Genomic DNA, 22,500 nt, shown 5'->3' with positions numbered 1-22,500 from the left:
ACGGCGACTGACCAGGCCTGGAAACTCCCCGAGATCCCTCAGAATACTCTAGAATCTCCAAGACCTCCACAGAGGGTCTGTGGCCCTGGATTACACACAAACTGTCATCAAAGACCTTGAGAACCTTTAAAAAACACAAATACACATCTACAGGTTATAGATCCCAGCCTGAATCCCCCTCAGGAAGCACCAAAACCCTGTCAGACCACCAGAACATCCTGAACACCCTCTACAGGACTCTCTACCACGGCCCATGAAGAGCAATCAACCTCCCTGTTGACGGACCGCAGGGGAACTTTCAGGTGACCTTCAAGACTAAGGATCTTAGAACCAGCTCCATAACCCTCTAAACCTTTAAAAACCTTCACTATTTAAGGCATGTGGAACCTTTTCAAGGACCCTGGCAGATTCATAAAGACCCCCTCCATACTTCCTGATACCCACTGAAGGACCTCTAGAACACTTACAGTTATCAACAAAAATACACCGAAGAACTTTTGAACCAATTCTAAAATTAGCAACCTCCAGAGGAACCACCGTTGCAAAAACATTCTAAAAATACCCTTCAGCAACCGAGAGACCCCCTAAATGACACAGAAAACCTTTGAGGGACCAGGGGAACCCACTCTGTAACAAATCAAACCTCCACGGGAACTAACTCACTAAGATTCCTAGAACTCGTCAGTGTTCTTATAAGGACCTCCGAGACCACAGGCAGCTGATTTTTTACCTCAAAACCACAGAGGGATCCCCAGAACCTCCCTAAATGACCCACTGAACCTTCTCAAAGCCCTAAAAGCATCATCAACCACCTGTCATACGCTCTAGAACCTTCTCAAAGATCACAAGAACCCTTTTACCGATCCTCAACAAGTCCTTTATTGCTTCCACAAGGTTCCCCAGAACTCAAACACAACCTTTACCCGATCCAGTGAAAGTTCATTCTGTCTCGCTCTTTGCTTGGTGCCAGTTGACCTTTGACCCTGCAGAGGAAACAGGAAGTGATGCCGTGGAGAGGCAGACAGCCTTTCCTTGTGATTTCATTAGACTCACATGCAGCTCTCAGTGCTGCAGGCGTGATTACATAAAATGCACTTCTTAAATGAGCTGCTTGTGAGTTAAATAGTGCAACATTATCCAATTAGACGTTTCCATTCTCGGGAGCGCGGCTACACGCTTCGTCAGCACAAAGAGAAGCTAAATGAAGGCTGAAACATGCAGGTTCCCCATGACAGGGAACATAACTTTCATTATAATTTCTACAACGAAAGGTTGTGTTAGTTCAACTTTTATTAATTACATGTAGATGGTCAATATAAATGATCTTAAAAACAGACAGAACCCGAAAATTAAGCTGTTCCTCATTTCAGACTGGAACTAAATGGAACCTCATTGAGAACCCCCAAAGAATCTTGAGAACCTCTTTGTGAAAACCTCAAACTTGTGAAATCTGGAACGTTCCCAGAAAGCCATTGATCAAATGTTTTAACAAAATGCCCAAAACCCCTTGAACGTACTGAACTGTAATCTTCTCAGAAAACTGGAACCTTCCCAGAGAACCCAGATACCTCCTGAAACCAACTCAACCTGGGGAAAAACAAGGTTTTTTATATCTCCAAATGTTTGTGGCTCAAATGTCTAAAATGTGAGTTCCCTGGCTCAGAGCTGATTTACAGAGGTTCGGTGAGTGGCCCACAAGAAGCAAGGTGTAATCTACATTCCAGTCTTCTAACAGTAATAATTACTCAACTGCAGGATTAGCTTCAGGCCGGATATTGACGGAAAAAAGAAGAGGTGAGCGCAATCACCCTGGACTACCTCACAGGATGCTGAGAACAGCTGACTGCTTGTCGACAGCAAGGACCAGACGTGGCTAATCGTTCCTGCTTACGTTGTTTGTATGATTTAATGTTGCGTTGCCGAGCAGCGGGGTCGGACGATAACCTTCCACTGTGTTTAAGTCTTTCATAAACACAGCTTGTCGCACATTCCTCACAGCTCGGCCCAAGTCAGCTGAATTCCTCTGGAATGTGATGAGTTGGGTCGGGAGGCTGACAGGCGAGCGTTTGTCAGCTCAAAATGAGGCGACGAACTGGTGAGGTGTGACGCATGGACGACCCCGACACGTCAACCCGGGACACGTCATCCACCTGGGGATTCTGGGCTTGTTGAAGACACAAAGAGCTCCATCGTCCAGTAGAAAGATACCAAGAAACTCTCCCCACTCATTCAGTTCCAGTCCTTCCCCTCTGAGACCCGAAACCTCCTCAGAGATAGAGAGGCCCAGAATCGGTTGAGTCCCTGGAGTCTTCCACAACCTCCTTTCTACACTCTTCTGTGTCGAGAAACCTTCTCAGGTAGCTCTCGAACCGCTCAAACTTCCCATGATGCACTTCAGAATTTGAATGAATATCTGGTAAACCTCCTTAAAGACATCTTGGATGGCTTCAAAGACTACATCATGCTTTAGGAACCCAAAGAGACCAGTAGACCTAAAAAAGGGCTGCTCAGGTTTTAGAACCCCTTGGTGACCCACTAAAACCTCCTGGATTACATAGAAATTGTCTTCACGGATCTCGAGATTCACCTTTCTCCCGTTGACTAACATTGACGTAGCTTTTCTGAAATAAGGCGACAAGGAGGACACAGGAAGGGGGTGGGACTCATCGCTAGAACCTTTTGAGATCTTCTCCTCTAGAACCCCCAAGAGTCCATTAAGGACCGGGTTTGTACAGACCTACAGCACCCTCATCATCCCGCCATCAGCTGTTCTAAGCCTCTCCCAGTTTGGACAATAAGAACCAGGGTGGAACATCAGGCTCGACCAGAATCATGAAGCTGACACAAGATTGCCGGCTCAAGTTGCATGTCTGATTGCTGCTGACATTTCATGCAATTAGCTTCAGAGAGCAATCCTCATATTCTAATAACACTTCCTGAGTTTGTGGTGTGGAAAGGCTGAAATCCGATCAGTCGTGTACTTAGTCATGTACACACACACACACACACACACACACACTATGACAGTATCACTTCACTAAAAGCCGATCTCATCCTGCAGACGGGTAAACAGCGATCAGCTGCACCTGCGACCGACCCGGGAGGATCCACACTTCAGTGCACAAAGTCGAGAAGTCGGATTCGAACGCAGCAGACGGCCTGCGGGGTCGTCGTAGCAACGTGACTGCAACCATGCAAATTCAAAACACGCCACGGAAAAACAAATAAAGCCGTAAACTCGGAGGGCAAAATGTAACACGAGCCGTTCTGTCATTTATCGTCCATGAAGAAATAAATATGAATATTAGATAACAGCAGGGAGGGCTGAGGGAATGTACGAGTCATTTAGGTCAATATAATATATAATATCCCCATAGAAAAGACTGAGTACACATTAAAGTACTGTGGACAATACACACAACAGAGTTGGTCAACATGGGAAGACAAACAGGGGCGTCACCATGGAAACGCTATCAGAGAATTAGTAATACACACGATAACGACACAATAAACTCAATCAAAGATGCAATTTACACAACTGATAAGAACATACAGTATAAGACTATATTATATGTACTAATATCTCAAAAATACTCAATAATAAGTACAAGTCCTGAACTCAAAATGTGACATAAACGGTAACAAACCACATAGGTGATAAATGACTATTATTATATTAAAATACTAATCGCTGTCGGTGATGTAATCCTGTAACGTAAGAGGAGAAAAGGTCACTAAATGTAATATTAAACACCAGAAACAAGCTAAATAACCATCAGGAACGTATGTTGGGATTACAGGAGCTGCCTCCTCTTCAGACTGAGTGAGTTAATGAGTCTTTTTGTGCTTAATGACTCATTTGTTTCCAGGACACTTATGTGTGATTCACTAGTCGATTTAATAACTCATCGATTCATCAAGAAAAACATCTATAGTTGACTGAGATTTGTGTTACTTTCAATTATATAATAGCTCATTATATGAAATGACTCATATCACAGAATCACTATTGGATATTATAGGAGATCATTATAATCACAATAAACTGTATTAATATATATAAAAGGTATTTTAGGAAGGTATTTATGAAGGTGACACACGGGCTCCATAGAACTTAGAATTAGAAATATAAATAAAGGAGAGTATTATGTAAATCACAGAATTATAAACAAATAGAAATAGAGCAACATGTAAGGCCAGAATACATATTCTCCTAGAATACTCTGTATAATAATACTCTATAGAACTTATCATTATAAATAAACCCTATGACTATAAACGTAAATAAGCTGGACTGCAGGGCGTTCCGTGTCATATACATCACCATCACGTCTCTATGAACCCTGACGGGATGCGTCTATGATCTGGACCCCCACCTCCTCCTCTGCGGTCGCTCCGTTGCCTACGTGGGCCATGTCTGGCCGGTGGCGGTCCTCCCTCCTTCAGGTTCCGGTCCTAGATCCACATCGCTGGCGCGTGCACCGCCGTCCTCGCCTGGAAGATGAAATGGGGCCGCGTTCCGTTCCGCCGACGCCTCCTCCTCCTCCCGGTCCCTCTCCGGTTCGTATCCCGGTGATCCCGGCGCGTCCTCCTCTCCGGTGTCGGTCGGGGTGTCTGGACGCTGATCCTCCTCCTCCTCCTCCGCCGAGTCGCTCCGTCTCTTCCGCGAAGGAGAAAACAGCGAGAACACACCTCCAGCGTTTCCTGTGCCCCGCCCCCAAACAGCCCGTCCAATCAGGACGCGAGTTCAGGATACCTGACGCACGCGGCACATGAGTGATGCACCAAATAATGGGAGTAATAATAATAGAAATAATAATAATAATAATAAAACATAAGAATCATGACATCAATAATACAAATAAAAACAATAATAATGACAACATTAATAAGAATAAAGACAATAAGTATAACAATAACAATAATGACAATAATACAATTATATTAATTATAACAATAAATAAGAATAATGACAACAGTAATAGTAATAACAGCAATAAATAAGAATGACAACAATAAAATATATTAATAACAATAAGAATGTTAATAATAAATATGTTGATAATAATAATAAAATAATTACAATACAAATAGTAATAATAAAATAATAAAGACAATAATGAATATAATAAAAATAAATAATTAATTTTCTAGAGCACTTGAACGAATTATTAAACACATTAACAACAAGATTGAAGTATTAAACAAAAACAATAACTCAAATAAAAATCAGGATATTAATGAATAAAAACTGACACAAACAGGGAGTCGATGTAAAAATACAACATCTGTAGTTTGAAGATAAATCTGATTGGAGATAAAATATAGTTTCCCCGTCTTCCACTGATGGACTGTCATGTAAAACCCTGTTTTTTTAGGTGCTATACTTCACATCAGTTTTACATTAAATATTATTTCTTCTCCTTTTTCTACAATAAATGTGTCTGACTGCTTTAGTTCCTTTATAAATTAAAGTTTTCGTCCCTTCTATGAATATGAATATTTAATGTACTTATTTATCCAGGAGTCTGACAGACAATTCTAAGTAAAAACAGTAGAATTAGTAAATCTTTAATTATTTACTAATGTATTAAAGAAGGTACATACCCAGTGCATCTTTAACATCTGGGACAAAGCAAATCGTAGTTGTTCATATTATCGCATGCAGAAATAGTCGGTATCTGGATCATAACAGCCATTTATTGTAAAAACTGCAGACAAATAAAGACATTTTAAAAACATTTCACTGTCGCTGTAAAAAATACACAATAAAATATCTCCCTTTACAAAAGTTTTATAAAAAAAAAAACAAACAGACAAAACCGTTCCTTGTTTACTGCTGCTGTGCCTTTGAGCAAGGCACCAAGTCCATCCCTGGATGTGATGTGTGAACGTCGAGGTCCATTTAATGCTTATACATTGTAGGGTTTAAAGCTGCTGTGGGTTTATCGTGAAATAATAACAAAAAATTACATTCAACATAAAAACTACATTTCCCATCAGCCCCGTCACTCTGAACAACTACATGTTAATGTATACTCTGCCATCTTTCAACACATATATGTAGACCAGAGTAACTTAAACATTGAAGCCCCGTAATACCATTACTGGGTCGTAACAACGAGAAGGGCAAAGCACCGCCTCCCCATGAAGGTAGCAGAGGTAGGTCAAAGGTCACACAGGTGAGGGTCCAAGTGGAAAAGGTCAAAGTTGGGCTTAATGCTCCGGTTAACGCAACGAGTTAGTGGTAGCTCTAATGTTAACAAAGTGTACCTGCTCAGGTTGGACTGTACCATCCTTCAATTCACAACAGGAAATAAATAATCACGTACAGGTGTGTGTGTGTGTGTGTGTGTGTGTGTGTGTGTGTGTGTGTGATGAGGTAAATGTGGTTGTGGATGATCTTGTTGTTCATGTGGCAGGTGTTTCTGGTCCACACCCCTCATATTAGAGTTGGTTCAGTCCAGGCTGCTTCAAAAACAAACGAGCATCAGGGAGAGTCCACTGCAGCTGGGGGGGGATCATGATACTCATTCTGCCAATGAGTATCATGATAAAAAGGGGGGGGGATGGTTTTATTAAAGCAAAAACACCTTTAAAATGATCATGAATAATAATATATTATAATATATATTATTATATATATATATATACACACACACACACAGTATATTACTGTTATATATCTAACTGCTAGTATTATTAACTATAAATATTGTCAGATAAATGAAGTAAAACAGTACAATATTTCCCTCTGAGATTTAGTGGATTCGAAGTATAAATTTACATAAATTGGAAATACTTAAGTAAGGTACAAGTACCTCAAGACTGTACTTAAGTACAGTATTTTATTCATTTGTATACTTTGTATCTCTACATTTGTATCATTTCTTTACCTCCTTCATCTCCTTCACGTGGCGTCTTCTCCTCCCTCTCCGCCGCCTCCCGCCTCCTCCTCCTCCTCTCCGAGGCCCCGCCTCCCGGCGCCGCAGCGCTCCGCCTCCTCCCTCTCCTTCTCCTCTAGCAGCGAGCGCAGGAAGGCGGCGCTCACCACCTCCTCGCCGGCGCCCACCAGGAAGGTGTTTTTGAAGCGGCTGTAGAGCATGGAGGCCTTGTCCATGATGGCCCGGTTGGCCCGGTAGTACCGCAGCTACGCAAAGTCACACAGAACAAAAAAGCATCGCACGTTGAAGACGACTGTGCTGCTGGAAACAACGCTGGACGGCGTCGGTGTGTTTCTGGTACCTTTCTGAGCGTGGAGACGAGCTCACTGTGTCTCTGGACCGTTTTAGACGTCACATAAACCATACTGAGCTGATCCAACGCCATCAGACACTTACTGGTGTCCTGAAAGACACAAACACATCCGTCAGCGCTTAGAATCACCACAATACGTAAGAATAGGAGGCTGTTAGCTCCTCCCCCTAACTTAGCTAGGTACATCACCAACACAGACGTTAGTAGCTACGATACGTCACTAACGTTGTCTGAGCTGATGTGTTTCATCCAGTGTCTTTTTCTTTTTTACTCCCGGAAGAGAAAGAAGACCTGTTAGCTAGCATAGATGCTGGTTGTTAGCATCGTAATAAAGTAGCAAATCTGCAACTTTATAAACTCGCAAATTTGTGACTTTTTTTCCTCAGAATATTGCCGACCTCTCTCGATTGAGACTTCCTTGATGTGTAAAATTATCTTTTGAAGTCACAAACATAAGTGTAAATCACGTACACATCGTTGGTCCCAAAAGGGGGCGGGGCTTCAGCTCTCGAAGATCACAGCTATAAAGTTAATCAAGACGACAGGAGCTCTGGTGGATATTGGACGTAAGAGTTTGTAGATAGGAACAGGACGATACAGGATTTTATTGTGGATATCGGCGATGCGTTGACCGTCGTGATTTTCCTTTATCGGGATGATCGTACTTGAAAAAGCCGTCTCGCTCGTTGCCATGGTAAAGTGAAAAGTAGAGCCTGATTATTAAAAAAAAATACAGGATGCAAAAATACATTTTTTACAAATTTATTTCTCTTTCATGTATGCAGTGAGACTTGTTTAGGATTTGTTTTCCCAACTTAAAAAGTGTAAAGTGATTCCAGGATGTTTCTCGGTTGACATTTTAAGAGTTTTTTCTTTTAAAAACATCGGGATGAATATCGCAAACTCATTCATATGGTCCCATGCCTACTTACGGGGTTGTCCGTCTTCAGGGAGATCCGGATGTCTCCGTGGATCCGGTGCAGCGTCGAGTCCGTCAGCGTCAAGGTCGAGCTCTTCTTCTGCGGGGACTCCGGCGCCTCGCTGCCCGACGAACCTCCCGTCGTCACGGCGACCGTTTCCGTTCCGCTCGCTTTCTCCACTTCCACCTCTTCGGCTTTAGTCTCTTCTGGCGTCGTCGTCGTTTTGTCACTTTTCTTCTTCTGTAGTTTCATCTCCTCGCCGCTCTTCGTCTCCGACCCGGCGCCCGTCTTCTTCGTCAGCTCCGCGGCGGTTTTGGCGACCTTCTTCTCTTGCGTTTCCACGTTGGGTTTCGCGCTCGTCTCCCCCCTCTTCTGTTCGCTCGCCTCCGTTTTCTTCTCTTGCGATTTCGCCGCCGCTTTCACCATCGACTCGTTTTCCTTTTGGCCCTTCTTGTCCTCCGTCTTGTCCTTTTTGGCGTCCGTTCTTTCGGACTTCCTGTCCACCTCGGCAACTTTCTCCACCTTTTTATCTTCACAATTCTTCTCTTCGACGCCGCCTCTCTTCTCCTTCACCTTTCCCAAACTCTTTTTCTTCTCTTCGACCTTTTCTTCTCTGCTCGTCTCGTTCTTCTTCTTCTCTTCTGCCGCCGCCGCCATCATCGTCGCCATTCCTCCCATTATCGTCTTCACTTGAATCTTCGTCCTCTGTCCCGACGTCGCTTTCACAATCTTCCCGATGATTTTCCTCTCGTCCTTCTTTTCTTCGTCTTTCTTCTCCTTCATGGGCTCGTCTTTCTTGCCGTCGGTCTTCGTCTTGTCCTCCTTCTGGACTATCTCCTTCTCTTTCGTCTTCACGTCATCCGTGGTTTTGCTGGCCTCCGTCTTCTTGTCCGGCTCCGTCTTCTGTTCGTCCTTCTTCACTGTCTTCCCTTCGTCCTTTTCAGCACTTCCTCTCTTCTTCACCTCCGTTGTTTTTCCATCTGTCCTGTCGGCGACCTTCTTCCCGGTGATGGTTTTGACGCCTGACTTCCTGCAGATCGTCTTGGCGACGGTCGATTCCTTCACGCTCTTCTTCTTCTTCTCCGACGTCGTCGGCTGACTCCTCTTCTTCTTTGCTCCGTCTCCAGATTTCCTGTCAAGTGTTGAAAAATAAACATGTCACACTTCCTTTTAACACGTGAATGAATTAAAAATAGTGTTTTTTTAATGTTTCTTACTGCGAGCTCTTCGTCGCCTCCCTCCTCTTCCCTCCTCTGCCGGACTTCAGCAAACCTCTCAGAGACTTCAACAGGCTCTCCCTCTTGGCAGCCAGGCGGCGCTGTCGCTGCACACAAAACAGAATAATTCAAATAAAGAAGAAGAGTTCTATTAAAAAAACGTCAACGGATGTTTTGCATTTGGTTTTAAATCAAAATGCAGGAAGAGAAAAAGATTCTTCACCTCTTCGTCCATGGGGCCGTCCTCCTCCTCTTCTTCTTCTTCTTCTATCGTCTCTTCTTTCCTTCCGTCCTCTACAGCATCCTTTTTCCTCTTCTTCTCCTCTTTCCTTGCTCTGCTTGTTTTTGTCCCTCCACTCTTCTCCTCCTCTTCTATCGTCTCTTCTTTCCTTCCGTCCTCTCCAGCATCCTTTTTCCTCTTCTTCTCCTCTTTCCTGGCTCTGCTTGTTTTTGTCCCTCCACTCTTCTCCTCCTCCTCCTCTTCTATCGTCTCTTCTTTCCTTCCGTCCTCTCCAGCATCCTTTTTCTTCTTCTTCTTCTCCTCTTTCCTGGCTCTGCTTGTTTTTGTCCCTCCACTCTTCTCCTCCTCCTCCTCCGTCACCTCCTTCTCTTCTCTCCGCTGCCGTTTCTCTTTCCTGTTCGGTTCCTCTCTACTCGCCACAACATCCCTCTTTGTTTTCAGCGACGCCTCCTCTTTTCTCGTTCTTTTCCTTCCTCCGCTCTCCGACTTCGTCCCTGTCCTCCCCTCCGTCTTTCCCTCGCCTTCATCTGTTTTTGTCTTCTTCTCGTCTTCCTCGTTCTCTGGCGTCGTCTTCCTCCCCGGGCCGTCTGATGATTTACTTTCCTCCGTTGCCTCTTTCATTGGAACTTCTTTCTTTCCCTCCACACCTTCAACCAGCTTTGATTTCTTCTCCTTCTTTCGTTTGGTTTCTTTTCCTTCGCTCTCTGACGCCGTCGCCTCCTTCTTTCCATCCTCATCTTCATCCGGCTTTGTTCTCTTCCGTGTCTCCTCCTCTTCCTTTAGTTGTTTCTCTTTGCTCTCTGCTGTCGTCGTCTCCTGATTGGATTTATTCTCGTTCCTCTTCCTCTTGACTCCGAGGCCGTCGGACTTCTTCTCTTCCACCTTCTCCTTCTTTCCCTCCTCACCTTCATCCGGCTTTGTTCTCTTCCGTGTCTCCTCCTCTTCCTCTAGTGGTTTCTCTGCCGTCGTCTCATTTGTTTTCTTCTCTTCGTCCTTCTCTCCTCTCCTCCTCTTGACGCCGAGGCCGTCAGACTTTTTCTCTTCCACCTTCTCTTTCTTTCCCTCCTCACCTTCATCCGGCTTTGTTCTCTTCCGTGTCTCCTCCTCTTCCTCTAGTGGTTTCTCTGTCGTTGTCATCTCATTTGTTTTCTTCTCTTCGTCCTTCTCTCCTCTCCTCCTCCTGACTCCTTGGCTTTTTGATGGCTTCTCCTCCTCCGTCTCCTCCTTGCCTTTCTCTCCTCCCTCGTTCTTGGATGTTTGTGTCGGAGCTTCAGACTTCGGTTCCGGGACCTTCAGTTTCTTGTCGACTGAAAAAAAGAAAAACAGGTTCAACCCCTCAAACCTTTATGTCCCCGATCCTGAAGATGCTGGTTATGTTGTGTTGGTGTTGTTTACCTGGCGAGGTCGCGGCCGGACAAGCAAGCGTCCTCTTCTTCAGCTGCTCGCCATCGACCTGACGACAAGAAGACAGAAAAACATCAACACCGTCAGCAGGGTACTTAGCTCAGACGCTGACAAGTTCACAGTTCACAAGACTTCTTGTGACATTAAAGTATCAATGAACCAACATACATCTCAATTAATCTTAACTCTTAACTTTACATAATATACTGTATTACATTTCCACAGGTTTATGGTGAAAACTACGAAGTGGACTTAATTGTTTCTTTAAAATAAAGAGAAAGAAAGACGGAGGGAAACGTATTGTTTATCCATAAAAAAGGTGATGACGGACATGAAGGAACAGTTTCCTGTAAACTTTGCCTGCAGCTCTTTTAAATCACCTCTTCTTCTTCTGTGGTGGTTTAATGGCACCGACGGGAGGATTTGCTCCACCAGCCGTTGATCTCCATCAACCAATCAGCTTTTAAACACAGTGTAAGTGATAAAACCACAGAGTCGTCTCCATCTCACCTCCTTCTTGGTCTCCGGCGGCGTTGCATCGGCTGCGTCTTCACCTCTCCCTCCGGCCGCCGACCGTCGGCTTCTCCTGTTGGCAGCGGTGCCGTCTGAAGTCGAGGCCTGGTCGGGCGTTGGGTCGGGCGTTGGGTCGGGCGTCGGGTCGGAGTCCGTCGTTTTCTCCGGGGCTGATCTCAACGATGCTCTCGTGGGGGTTTTAACCACGGCAGCAGCTGTTTCCTTTTTACTCGCCGCTCTGCCCGGAGCGTTTCTGCCGGCGGCCGGTTTGCTGTCGGGCTTTGCGGGGGCGGATTTACCGGGAGCAGATTTAGCACCTCTGGGTTTTTCATTCGTCGGTTTGGCGGCGGGTGTTGATTTAGCGGCCGTCGTTTTCACTGTGTTGGTCTGCGCTGGAACCTGAGGACACGACAGGAGAGAGAACATCTATTATAGCCATAAACATCTGTGTAAAGAGAAATCATAACACAGACACATAAATGTGATGGTTTATCTATAAATAAAAAAGTCTGTGCAGCAGCTGCAGGATGAAGTGCACATATAGAAAATGTAGACAATAAAGTTTAGTGCAAAACCACCGTAATGTTTATATGCGACCATCAAATAATACTTTTTATTTTAGGGCACCCAACGTCGCCTTACAATGCTTAAATAAATGAACTCAAAAGGTAAAAAAACAGTAAAATATGGAGAATAAAAGGAGCAGACGGGACGGTAGAGGGACAAACGTGTATTATAATTATTATAATACTGTGTGTTTGAGGAGCAGTGATGGTGATAGCGAGTCGGCCGTTTCAACAGGTGAGAGTTCAGAGGTCACGCCGACCGACCTTGCTTTTGCTGCCGACCCCCGGCGTGTTCTGGATCTCCCACATGCCCTCGGCGAAGCCTTTGATGCGGACGCCGCTGCCGTACTTCATCTTGTTGCCGACGTACGGGACGACGTTCTCCGGCGGGACGAGACCTCTGAGGACGGGAGAAAGTTATTAAGAGGTCAACCGGTGCTGCGGGGTCAACGGGGTCGACGTATACGTACATCTGATGGGTCCCGAAGAAGAAGACCGGCACCCGCTTCTTCAATCCGTTATCCGACTTGGAGACCTGGACACACACACACACGTATTAACTATCACAGCCATACCCATGTGTTGATAGTGTGTGTGTGTGTGTGAGAGTGAGTGTGAGTGTGAGTGTGTGTGTGTGTGTGTGTGAGTGTGTGTGTGTGAGTGTTCCCACCCTGGCAGGCCAGTGAGGGAAGCCCTTCATCTTGGCAAACACCAGGTCTCCTTGCTTGAACTGGTCGCCATTTTTCCCCGGCATCCTGCTGCTTCAGAGCTGGAGACAGACAGGGAGAGAGAGAGACAGACAGGGAGGGAGACAGAGGGGGAGAGAGAGACAGACAGGGAGGGAGACAGACAGCGAGAGACAGACAGACATGGAGATAAAGAAAGAGACGCGGTTTATATTAACGTACTGTCGTCAACGGCGGACTCATCCATTCATTCTCAAGTAACCTACAAAGTGTAAAGTAACGTTCAAGGACCGGGTCGCACGGTTAACGTCGTACCGATGACGTAACGGAGAGTAAACACGCGGTAACTTCCCGTTTAAACCGTTAAAAGGTGGAATAAACCCCCCGACCCTCGTTGTTTACAAATACAGCCATGCTACAAGCGAAGCTAATCTGAGCTAGCTCGGGCACAAAACCCCGGAGCTCTGCGTCAGTTTGTCTCGCGCGTTCCTTACTTAATTTCTCGCACGTGCACTTACCGGAGACCAACCGACGACGACGGTGTGTGTGTATGTGTGGGATTAAAAAACGTCCTCGGTAACAGCAGGAGGCTCCTTGTTACTAAGCTACGCTTCTCGTTCCCGTCGCCATGTTGACCAAAGCTGCTCGCGTCACGTGACCTTCGGCGATTTCCCGCCCGCCGGTTGGAGCGTACCAACGACGCGGCGACTGTACCACCTGGAGGGGGGGAGAGGACGCTGTGGGTTGGTTTAGTCCTCGGGAACATGGAAGATGCCGTGTAATATATTTACAGTATTGTGTACTTTGCATAAATATCAAACATTTAAGGTACTTAAATACGAATTATTATTATTACGTCAACAAAAAAACTAATGTGAGTGGGAGAGTTTAAACGGGGCTGGCGGGAGGGGGTCTGGTGTATCTCCGGAAGTTCGTAGAAACTCGAAAATGGTCCCGTCGATTAGCTCGTAACCTAATATACGTACAATCCGCCGGATCGGATTTTTACGTTTATTGATTTATATGTTTCATTAGCTGGATATTAACTGGCATCACATTTAGGTAATTTACATTTCATCAAGTGTTTTATTTTCTTATATAAATAATTAAATCATTTCTGTCCAACTAGGAAATGGGTTAAAACAAGGCACTCCTGCATTTCTTCCCCACTTTTAAAATGTTAATGATTGTGTGTGAAATAAACTAAAACACATAAAAACAAAACAAATTTAATGTTAATACAAAATACTTTTTTTTCCCCCACAAATTTGCCCAGCTGACTATGCAGCCATAAAAGGTCTGGATCTGGTTATCAGTGTGGAAACATGTAAATGCAACAACTGAATTTTGGTACAGATACCAAAAAAAAACTTTTAACGATTGTAAAAGTTCTTCCAAATATAATCAATTTGACAAAAAAAAGAATGCAAAACACAAGCAGAACACGTGAACTCTGTTTAAATAAAATAAAAAGTGGATATAAATTAGGAAACAATCTCAGCAAATCACAATTATTTCCCATTATTTTAGTGTCTTTTTGTATTTGGCTCATCGAGGGTGAATATGGAGGAATATTACACTCTTCATCCCACCAGGAGGTTTTTAGACATAAACAACACCTTCAACACCCCCCTTTAAACAGGCACTCATAGTGGATTAAAATGAGGCCCCGGGACCAGAGCAGTCCGGTTCCTGCCGATGGCCATCTACATATTCAGGTCTAAACAGTCCAAAGTAACTGCTTCTCAATCGCTGCCTCAATCGCTGCCACTATCGCTGTCCTCCTCTTCCTCCTCCACCTCCTCCTCCTTCTTCTCTGTTTCCTCTAAAAGCCCTGAGAAGAAGTCGTTTTCTCCGTGGGCTTTCTTGGTCAGAGACTTCATGCGTCCGTCCTTCTTCTTCCTCTTGCGGTACTCGTTGACCGTCGCGCCGGGCAAACTGGAGATGTCCCAGAACTTGATGAGCTGGTCGTGGGCGGTGCTGGCCAGCAGGCGGGAGTCCCACGACTTGGCGAGCTCCTCCACGGGCTCGCCGACGTGCTGCCCGATGCAGCCGATGACCCGGTTGGGAAGGAGGTGGACGGCCCTGAAGGGGGACGGACAGAACAACTGAATACTCACTTCTACTTTACGATCTTTTGGGTTAAAAACATCTTCATTTCGGGGCTTTGTGATGTACTTAGTACCAAAAGCTAATTTTGGACCATTTCAGAGCATCTTAGACACCAGGTTGGCCTATCAAAGGACCAACTTGATCCATTTGAAGACCAGGTTAGACCATCAAAAGACCACTTAGGAGGATTTTAGAGCATAAAGAAACCAATGTGGAGAACCAAATCATAAGCTTGGACCATTAAAGATTTGGACTATCTGAAGATTAGACCATGGATTAGTTATGGTTATCATTAAACGATCATCTCGGACCGTCGTCAAACCGCGGATCAAGTAAGATAAACAAAAAGGCCCAATGCGGGGGGGGGGGGGGGGGAGGGGGGTCTTCTACGGGTTAGTCTAACAAAGGACTTGGGGAACCCGACTCACCGGATGTAGCCGTCCATGGAGGCGGTACACATGATGCTGTCCGTGATCGGGGCGATGCACTCCACCGACTCCGCCTTCAGGGCGAAGCGATCGCTGGTGGCGCCGAACCCGTTCCAGTTGAAGATGTAGACCGTGCCCTCGCTGGAGCCGCAGACCACCTTCTTGCCGCGCTTCATCAGCGCCAACGAGGTCAGGTCGCCGCTCTGGTACTCCGACAGCAGCTCGAAGCGCCGCCGCTTGATGTTGAAGACGCCCATGGTGCCGTCGCCACTGTGTCAGAAATCAGAGCTCTGATGAAAAGGGGGACCGTTTTCAAAAACCTTTTTGAGATGCAAGGTTTTAGAGACTGGGATTACCTGGTAGTGAGGAGGATCCTCTTGGCCTGGTCCACAGCGATGTCACTGATGTAATCCTCGTGGTGTTTCAAATCCATGATGGACGTCCCCTTCCTCATATCCCACACCTTCACCGAGGAAAACAAACGACAAAAATCCATAAAGTTACGGCTTCGGGACAAAGTTTATGTAGCCGTCAATCAGCAGGTAAGCCCCGCCCCCTAAAGTATCCCCTGCTTTCTGGTCTGGTGGACTCTAAGTGCACCATAATGTACAACATGACCATCATGGAGGACTCGCCCCCTGGTGGCCAGCAGAGAGAATAACAGTTTAAAGGCACTTTGGCCTTGGCTTCACTTTTCAGAAGTGGAGGTTTTCTATAAAAACTGGCAACCAGGTTGGAAAAATCTAAATTGGACCATCAAAAAGACCAGTTTGACATTTGAAAACCAACTGGACCCTCAAAAGACCATTATGGACCTAACTGAGCCAATCAAATATGAGATCGGACCATCCAGACCAGCTCAACCAGTCAGTTTTAGTAGAGTATGGATAAGACTTGGGAGCCGGACCTTGAGGGTTCCCCCGTCGTCTCCGGTCGCCAGGATGTTCTCGTCCACCAGCAGCAGGCTATTGATGGGGGCCCCGTGCGCCCCGCGGATCCGGGTCACCAGCTGGCCCCGCTCCGCGTCCAGCATGTGGACCGCCTTGTCCCGGGAGACGCTGTAGAGCTTCAGGCCGTCGGCGGAGAAGCGCACCTGGCGGCAGGACTTCATGTGGTGCCCGGACGACCACAGCTCCCGGTTCTCGCCCTCCGTGCACGAGTACGAGTACGCGTACACGTCCCCGTCCACGTCCCCGCACACCAGCACGTCCCGGCTCGGGTGGAAGGCCACCGTGTTGGCGATCGCCTCCAGGCGGATGTCCTCCGGGGTGTCTCGGACCTTCGGCGCGGCCGGCTCAGAGTCCTCGTCCTCGTCCTCGTCCTCCTCATCCGCGTCCGGGTCTGGCTCCTGCTGCCCTGCCGGCTCCGAGTCCGAGGTATCGGACTCCCTGCTGGTTTGTGGGACTTCTGGTTTGTCCATTTCTGGAGGATCTGTCTCCGTGGACTCGGTTTCAACGTGTTCCGAGGACGCTGCCATGTTGTTTCGCTTTCTTTTCTTCTTCTACGCTAATTAAATGGCAGCGATACCAGTGATGACAGACCACACGGCCCCCTGCTGGACCTGCCAGCACAACACATCGCAATGGCAGTTCATAAATCAGTTAATATGTATTTGAATAAATACTGTACAGATCTTTCCTTTTAAAACTGACATTTTATAAATAATAAAATATATATTTTTACAGTATTTTCTTTTCGTGTTTTTCTGTTTATAGTGATTCAAAATAATTTACATTGTTAACAATCTGTATTATGAATATTAAATATATATATTGTATATATTCTTATACATAACCCCATGACTAAAATGTATCTATTTAATCAATAATCTTATTAAATCTGATTATTTTATTTGTATTATATATTTTAAATGATAATAATTGTATTTTATCTTTTATATAAATAGAAAAATATATATAATGTATATATATTATCATTTGTATTATATATTCATCATTTGTGTTTCAGTCTCAAATGGGTAAATAAGGTAATTTATGACGTGGAAAAACGGGCGGTTCCAATTGGCCGGTAATCCAGCCAATCCGGAGGTAATGCGGATATGACATGCAGACGCCAAAGATGGCGTCAGATTCAAACGGCTCCGGGATAAATGTCGCTGTAAGTGTTTATAAAACTTCACCACAAGATGTTTCCAGCTTTTATTATGAATATTTTAGTATACGTTTGTAGTCAAAGCCGCCCCCTACTGGTTACATTTGGTTTGGTGAACACGAAGACGTCAGTATCAAAGATTAACCGTAAAACGCGTCTTTGTTCGTGTTTAGAACAGAATCCCGTTCACGAAATGTAGACCTTTAAGATGATTATGTGCAAACTTACAACGTTCAGTGAATCATAGCAGGCGTTTAATGAATTCGGCATACAATAGACTTACCGAGCAGCCTTTAAAATGGGTGAAATCTCAGCTAGTTGTTGACGGTAACGTTCATCGGAACCTAAAACCCTTCGTGTTTTCTACCGGTGCCGAATCGTAAAGGTGACCCGCCTGATTGGTCCACCGTCTTGCTTTTTGTTGTAAATCGCGTTAAAGTCGCCCGGCGTTGTGTTGAATGTTTATTCGGTAGATTTGTAAACCGGATCAGTTTCGCGGTTTGAGTGCGTCTGCTGGTAGCTTAGCAACCGGTTGATGCAACCAGGGTCCCTTTAAAAAAAGAGTCATCTTGATATTGCGTGTGCGATAATGCACGTTATAAATACGCCCTCAGGGTTGTTAAAGTCACCGCGGCGACGGGGCGATGCAGACGGAACCAGCGGAGCGGAGGAGACGGGCTGGCCGGAGACGACGCGGGGAGGGCGGGCAGGGCCGGGCAGAGGCGCCGGGGACCCAACCGAGACCCGCGGGCAGCTCTACGAGAGGCTCCGAGGAGGAGATGGCCAGGTAATTATACTACTACCAGTACTACTACACATACTACTACCAGTACTACTACACATACTACTACCTGTACTACTACACATACTACTACCAGTACTACTACTACACATACTACTACCAGTACTACTACTACACATACTACTACCTGTACTACTACACATACTACTACCAGTACTACTACTACACATACTACTACCAGTACTACTACACATACTACTACCAGTACTACTACTACACATACTACTACCAGTACTACTACTACACATACTACTACCAGTACTACTACACATACTACTACCAGTACTACTACTACACATACTACTACCAGTACTACTACACATACTACTACCAGTACTACATCTACACATACTACTACCTGAGGATGACATATTATACTTCCAGAGAACATCTGCTGATTATGGTGTGTTTTATCTTTTATCCATCTTTAAGACACAAACTGTATTGAAACTCTGTCTTCACGATTTATACGTATTCATTTACAGAATACAACAGAAAGAGAGGCCGGTGGGAGGGAGAGGAAGTAGAGATGAGGAGGAGGAGGAGGAGGAGGAGGAGCGAGGCAGGGACAGGAGGAGGACGGAGAGGGAGGTGAGGAGCAGGAGGGCGGCGTCAGAAGGAGGCGACCGGTCGGAGAGGCTGAGGTGGAGAGTCCATCAGCTGGAGAGGGAGAGACTGGAGCTGACGTCCGGAGACAACCAGGAGGTAAATAACTTATACTTCATATTGTTTACACATTTAACACTAAACACATAGAAATGTATCAGACATATACTGGACTATGACGTTGACCTGGGTCTGAAGGAACCCGTCTCTGACTCTGGTCTGGTTCCTGGTGCGGTCCCGGTCCTCAGGTGTGCCGGCTGCAGGCGGAGCTGACCCGCCTCCGGGCCTCGGTGGAGCGAGGAGAAGCCCAGCGGGTGGAGCTCCGGTACCGGCTGACGGCGAGCCAGAGGGACAAACAGGCGCTGACGGGTACGGGAATCGAACGCACCTCTCTAACCCGCGGAGGCTCCGGTGGTGACGTGTCCCGGTGTGTGTGTTGTTAGAGCGAGGGGCGGAGCTCCAGCAGACCGTCCAGGAGCTGCAGAAGGCCCGGGACGAGGACCAGCATGCATTGCAGCGGGAGGCGGAGGAGCGCGACAGATTGGTTCGCAGCTGCAGCTCCGAGAACCAGCGACTCCTCCGGCTGCTGCAGGTCAGGACCCGGTTTACTGAAAGCCAGGGGGGAGAGGGGAGGAGGTGCCACGGAGTCTAAAAGGTTCTCGTCCTCCAGGATCAGCAGGCGGCTCTGGAGGAGTCGGAGAAGAGGAGGCAGGAGGTGATGAAGGAGAGAGACGCGGAGGCCGAGGTGAACAGACGGCAAGCCGGAGAACTGAAATACCTGGCGGAGAGAGAGGAGAGGAGCCGGAGAGAGAAGGAGGTGAGGAGGAGGTGGGAGGATGGAGGGAGGGAGGAGGAGTTGTAAGATTTGATGGAGGTGAGGAAGAGGAAGGAGTGAGGGAGCGAGGAGAGAGGGAGGATGAGGAGGAGGTGAGGAGGAGGAGGGAGTGAGGGAGGGAGGAGGAGGAGTAAGATTTGATGGAGGTGAGGAGGAGGGAAGAGGATGGAGGGAGGAGGAAGAGGAGGAGAAAGAGGGAGGTAAGGAGATGTAGGGAGGAGGAAGAGGGAAGGAAGGATGAGGTGGAGGTGAGTAGGAGGGAAGAGGATGGAGGGAGGGAGGAGAAAGAGGGAGGTGAGGAGATGGAGGGAGGAAGAATAGGAGGAAGAGGGAAGGAAGGAGGAGGTGAGGAGCAGAAGGTGAAGGAGGGAGGTGAGGAGATGGAAGAAGAGGGAAGGAAGGAGGAGGTGGAGGTGAGGAGGAGGAGAAGAATGAGGAGGTGAGGAGCAGGAGGTGAAGGAGCAACACCTACATGTCTCCTTCCTCCCCAGGTGTCGGACCAGAGGTCGAGGTCTCTGGAGGCGAGCGTGGAGGCGGAGCGGGCCGCTCACCTGGAGTCAAAGTTCAACTCTGAGATCATCCAGGTCAAACCCCCTCTCATTGGTTCTTCAGTCAGCGGACGATCATGTGATCACCGGCTTTAAAACAGCAGATTTCCTAATGGAGTCTGGTCCACTTAGACTCACTGGATGTGTATTTGTGTTTGCAGCTGCGGGGGCGGGACCTGGAGGCGGCGTTGGTGGCGGAGCGGTCCAGCCAGCAGGAGGCGCTGTCCAACCTGGAGCTCCTCAGGGTCCAGTTCAGGGAGGTGGAGAGAGCTTACGGCCTGGAGAGAGAGAGGAGCAGCGGCACAGAGCGAGCTCTGGAGGGGTGAGACGGGTTGAATAAGATAAATAATATTAATATGGGGAATTATGTTGTTCCTTATCTGTGTGTGTGTGTGTGTGTGTGTGTGTGTGTGTGTGTGTGTGTGTGTGTGTGTGTGTGTGTGTGTGTGTGTGTGTGTGTGTGTGTGTGTCTGTGTGTCTGTGTGTGTGTGTGTCTGTGTGTGTGTGTGTCTGTGTGTGTGTGTGTGTGTGTGTGTTCAGGCTGCAGAAGGAGTTCGAACAGTGCAAGTCTGACCTGAGCGTTGCCTTGGAGACGGAGAGGACGACGACCTCTGACCTCACAGAGAGGCTGGAGGAGGAGCGGAGGCGTCACGCTGACACACACACGCTGCTGGAGCAGGTAACACACACACACTCACTCACACACACACACACACACACACACACACACACACACACACACACACACACCTTCAGTTTAATTGGTAACTTTCTTCTTCTGTGTTCAGGCAGTGAAGAGCCAATCGGATGTCGAGGAATGTTTGAAACACGTCAGAGAAACACTCCAACAACACAGCACGACAGGTACACACACACACACGCACACACACACACACACACCTCTCATAATCAGGAAGGTCACGCCTGTGTGTGTGTCCTCCAGTGAAGGATCATGGGAGCTCTGAGGTCTTGCAGCTGCTGAAGGCGACGCTCGGCTCCGACCGGCGCCGCCTGGAGGCGATGGAGGAACAGATCCGGGACCAGCTGGCGGCGTCGGAGCGGCTGCAGGAGGAGAACCAGACGCTCCGCCGGCTGACCTCGGATCAGAGCCGCCGCCAGGAGGCGATGGAGGAACAGATCCGGGACCAGCTGGCGGCGGCGGAGCGGCTGCAGGAGGAGAACCAGACGCTCCGCCGGCTGACCTCGGATCAGAGCCGCCGCCAGGAGGCGATGGAGGAACAGATCCGGGACCAGCTGGCGGCGGCGGAGCGGCTGCAGGAGGAGAACCAGACGCTCCGCCGGCTGACCTCGGATCAGAGCCGCCGCCTGAAGGTGAGCCGCGTGACGCCGGGACCCGAGACCTCGCCGGGCCAGAAGACGTTTAGTCTTAGAGTCTCTCCCTCGTGTCCTCCACAGGAGTCCCAGGAGGAGGCGGGGCGGCTCCGCCAGGAGAGCTCTGATTGGTCGACGCGGTGCGGCGGCCTGCAGGCGGAGCTGGGGAGGGAGCGGGAGGAGTCCACGGTGATTAGTAACCTCGTTACGGCGGTACATTGAATTACAGCGCTGAGGCTGCAGAGAAGATCCCATCACACACCTTCACACTGTGTGTGTCTGTCTGTCTGTCTGTCTGTCTGTCTGTCTGTCTCTCAGGCCCGTCTGTCCTTCCTCTACTGCCTCTACCAGCGGTTGCTGGCCGGCTGCGTCCTCCTCCATCAGCCCCAGAGCATCCTGGGTAATTTCACCTGGGAGGAGCTGCGTGATGTCATCAACGAGCAGGTCGACCGGGTGACCTCTGACCTCCAGGAGGCCAATGACAAGGTGAGCGACCCGGCTGGACATGTCTGTCTGCTTGTGTGTGTCTATGTGCTTCTCAGATGAACAAAGCTCACCTGTCTCACTCTCTCTGTCTGTCTGTCTCTCTCTCTCTCCCTCCCCGTCCCTCTCACCTGTAGATCGCCCACCTGCAGAGTGTGTGTGAGAAGAAGAGTGTGTGTGAGAAGAAGAGTGTGTGTGTGCGTGAGCTGCAGCGCGGCCAGGAGTGTGTGTTGTCTCGTCTGGAGGAGAGTGTGAGGAGGAGGGAGGAGGCGTGGAGCCGCCGACACACACACACCGTCACACAGCTGCAGGAGGAGCTGCAGGTAACACACACACACACACACACACACATGCACACACACACACACCGTCACACAGCTGCAGGAGGAGCTGCAGGTAACACACACACACACACACACACACACACACACACACACA

General features: G+C 47.6%; 4 protein-coding genes across 5 annotated transcripts in view; 1 reads left to right on the top strand and 3 right to left on the bottom strand.

The window, feature by feature from the left end:
• The window catches only part of ttc39b (tetratricopeptide repeat domain 39B), a 15,212-nt gene extending 10,559 nt beyond the window's left edge, over window positions 1-4,653 (bottom strand). Inside the window, exon 1 of the mRNA XM_084002953.1 lies at window positions 4,377-4,653. Coding sequence (XP_083859079.1) covers window positions 4,377-4,415 — 39 coding nt within the window. The 5' untranslated portion in view covers window positions 4,416-4,653. The remainder of the gene's footprint in view (window positions 1-4,376) is intronic.
• Window positions 4,654-5,680: 1,027 nt separating this feature from the next.
• Window positions 5,681-13,478, bottom strand: psip1b (PC4 and SFRS1 interacting protein 1b). Of its 2 annotated transcripts, none has more exons than XM_084002271.1 (13): window positions 13,323-13,478; window positions 12,789-12,887; window positions 12,589-12,653; window positions 12,383-12,518; window positions 11,550-11,951; window positions 11,031-11,088; window positions 9,618-10,942; window positions 9,395-9,501; window positions 8,190-9,309; window positions 7,246-7,347; window positions 6,897-7,150; window positions 6,079-6,535; window positions 5,681-6,040 (listed from the first exon to the last, which is right to left on the bottom strand). In XM_084002271.1, exons 2-11 carry the CDS (start codon window positions 12,870-12,872, stop codon window positions 6,911-6,913), a joined length of 3,639 nt encoding a protein of 1,212 aa, XP_083858397.1. In that variant the 5' UTR covers window positions 12,873-12,887; window positions 13,323-13,478; the 3' UTR covers window positions 5,681-6,040; window positions 6,079-6,535; window positions 6,897-6,910. The 2 variants fall into 2 exon arrangements, with proteins under 2 accessions (XP_083858397.1, XP_083858396.1); XM_084002270.1 differs by having other exon boundaries at window positions 6,079-6,510.
• A 539-nt stretch (window positions 13,479-14,017) lies between these two features.
• wdr55 (WD repeat domain 55) lies at window positions 14,018-16,831 on the bottom strand. Its single transcript, XM_084003117.1, has 4 exons — window positions 16,252-16,831; window positions 15,701-15,807; window positions 15,345-15,614; window positions 14,018-14,889 (listed from the first exon to the last, which is right to left on the bottom strand). The coding sequence occupies exons 1-4, from the start codon at window positions 16,819-16,821 to the stop codon at window positions 14,562-14,564; spliced, it is 1,275 nt and encodes a 424-aa protein (XP_083859243.1). The 5' UTR covers window positions 16,822-16,831; the 3' UTR covers window positions 14,018-14,561.
• A 603-nt stretch (window positions 16,832-17,434) lies between these two features.
• The window catches only part of ccdc171 (coiled-coil domain containing 171), a 10,094-nt gene continuing 5,028 nt past the window's right edge, over window positions 17,435-22,500 (top strand). The window contains exons 1-14 of the mRNA XM_084003604.1: window positions 17,435-17,602; window positions 18,071-18,243; window positions 18,744-18,963; window positions 19,113-19,233; window positions 19,308-19,456; window positions 19,535-19,681; window positions 20,191-20,283; window positions 20,409-20,569; window positions 20,788-20,926; window positions 21,036-21,111; window positions 21,191-21,579; window positions 21,664-21,768; window positions 21,898-22,065; window positions 22,200-22,385. Of these exons, the coding sequence (XP_083859730.1) occupies window positions 18,101-18,243; window positions 18,744-18,963; window positions 19,113-19,233; window positions 19,308-19,456; window positions 19,535-19,681; window positions 20,191-20,283; window positions 20,409-20,569; window positions 20,788-20,926; window positions 21,036-21,111; window positions 21,191-21,579; window positions 21,664-21,768; window positions 21,898-22,065; window positions 22,200-22,385 (2,097 nt within the window). The 5' untranslated portion in view covers window positions 17,435-17,602; window positions 18,071-18,100. The remainder of the gene's footprint in view (window positions 17,603-18,070; window positions 18,244-18,743; window positions 18,964-19,112; window positions 19,234-19,307; window positions 19,457-19,534; window positions 19,682-20,190; window positions 20,284-20,408; window positions 20,570-20,787; window positions 20,927-21,035; window positions 21,112-21,190; window positions 21,580-21,663; window positions 21,769-21,897; window positions 22,066-22,199; window positions 22,386-22,500) is intronic.

This window comes from Eutrigla gurnardus (assembly GCF_963514095.1).
Source record: "Eutrigla gurnardus genome assembly, chromosome: 23".
Taxonomy (NCBI): Eukaryota; Metazoa; Chordata; class Actinopteri; order Perciformes; family Triglidae; genus Eutrigla; species Eutrigla gurnardus.
Note: the sequence above shows the minus strand (reverse complement) of the source record. Positions and strands in the feature narration are given on the sequence as shown.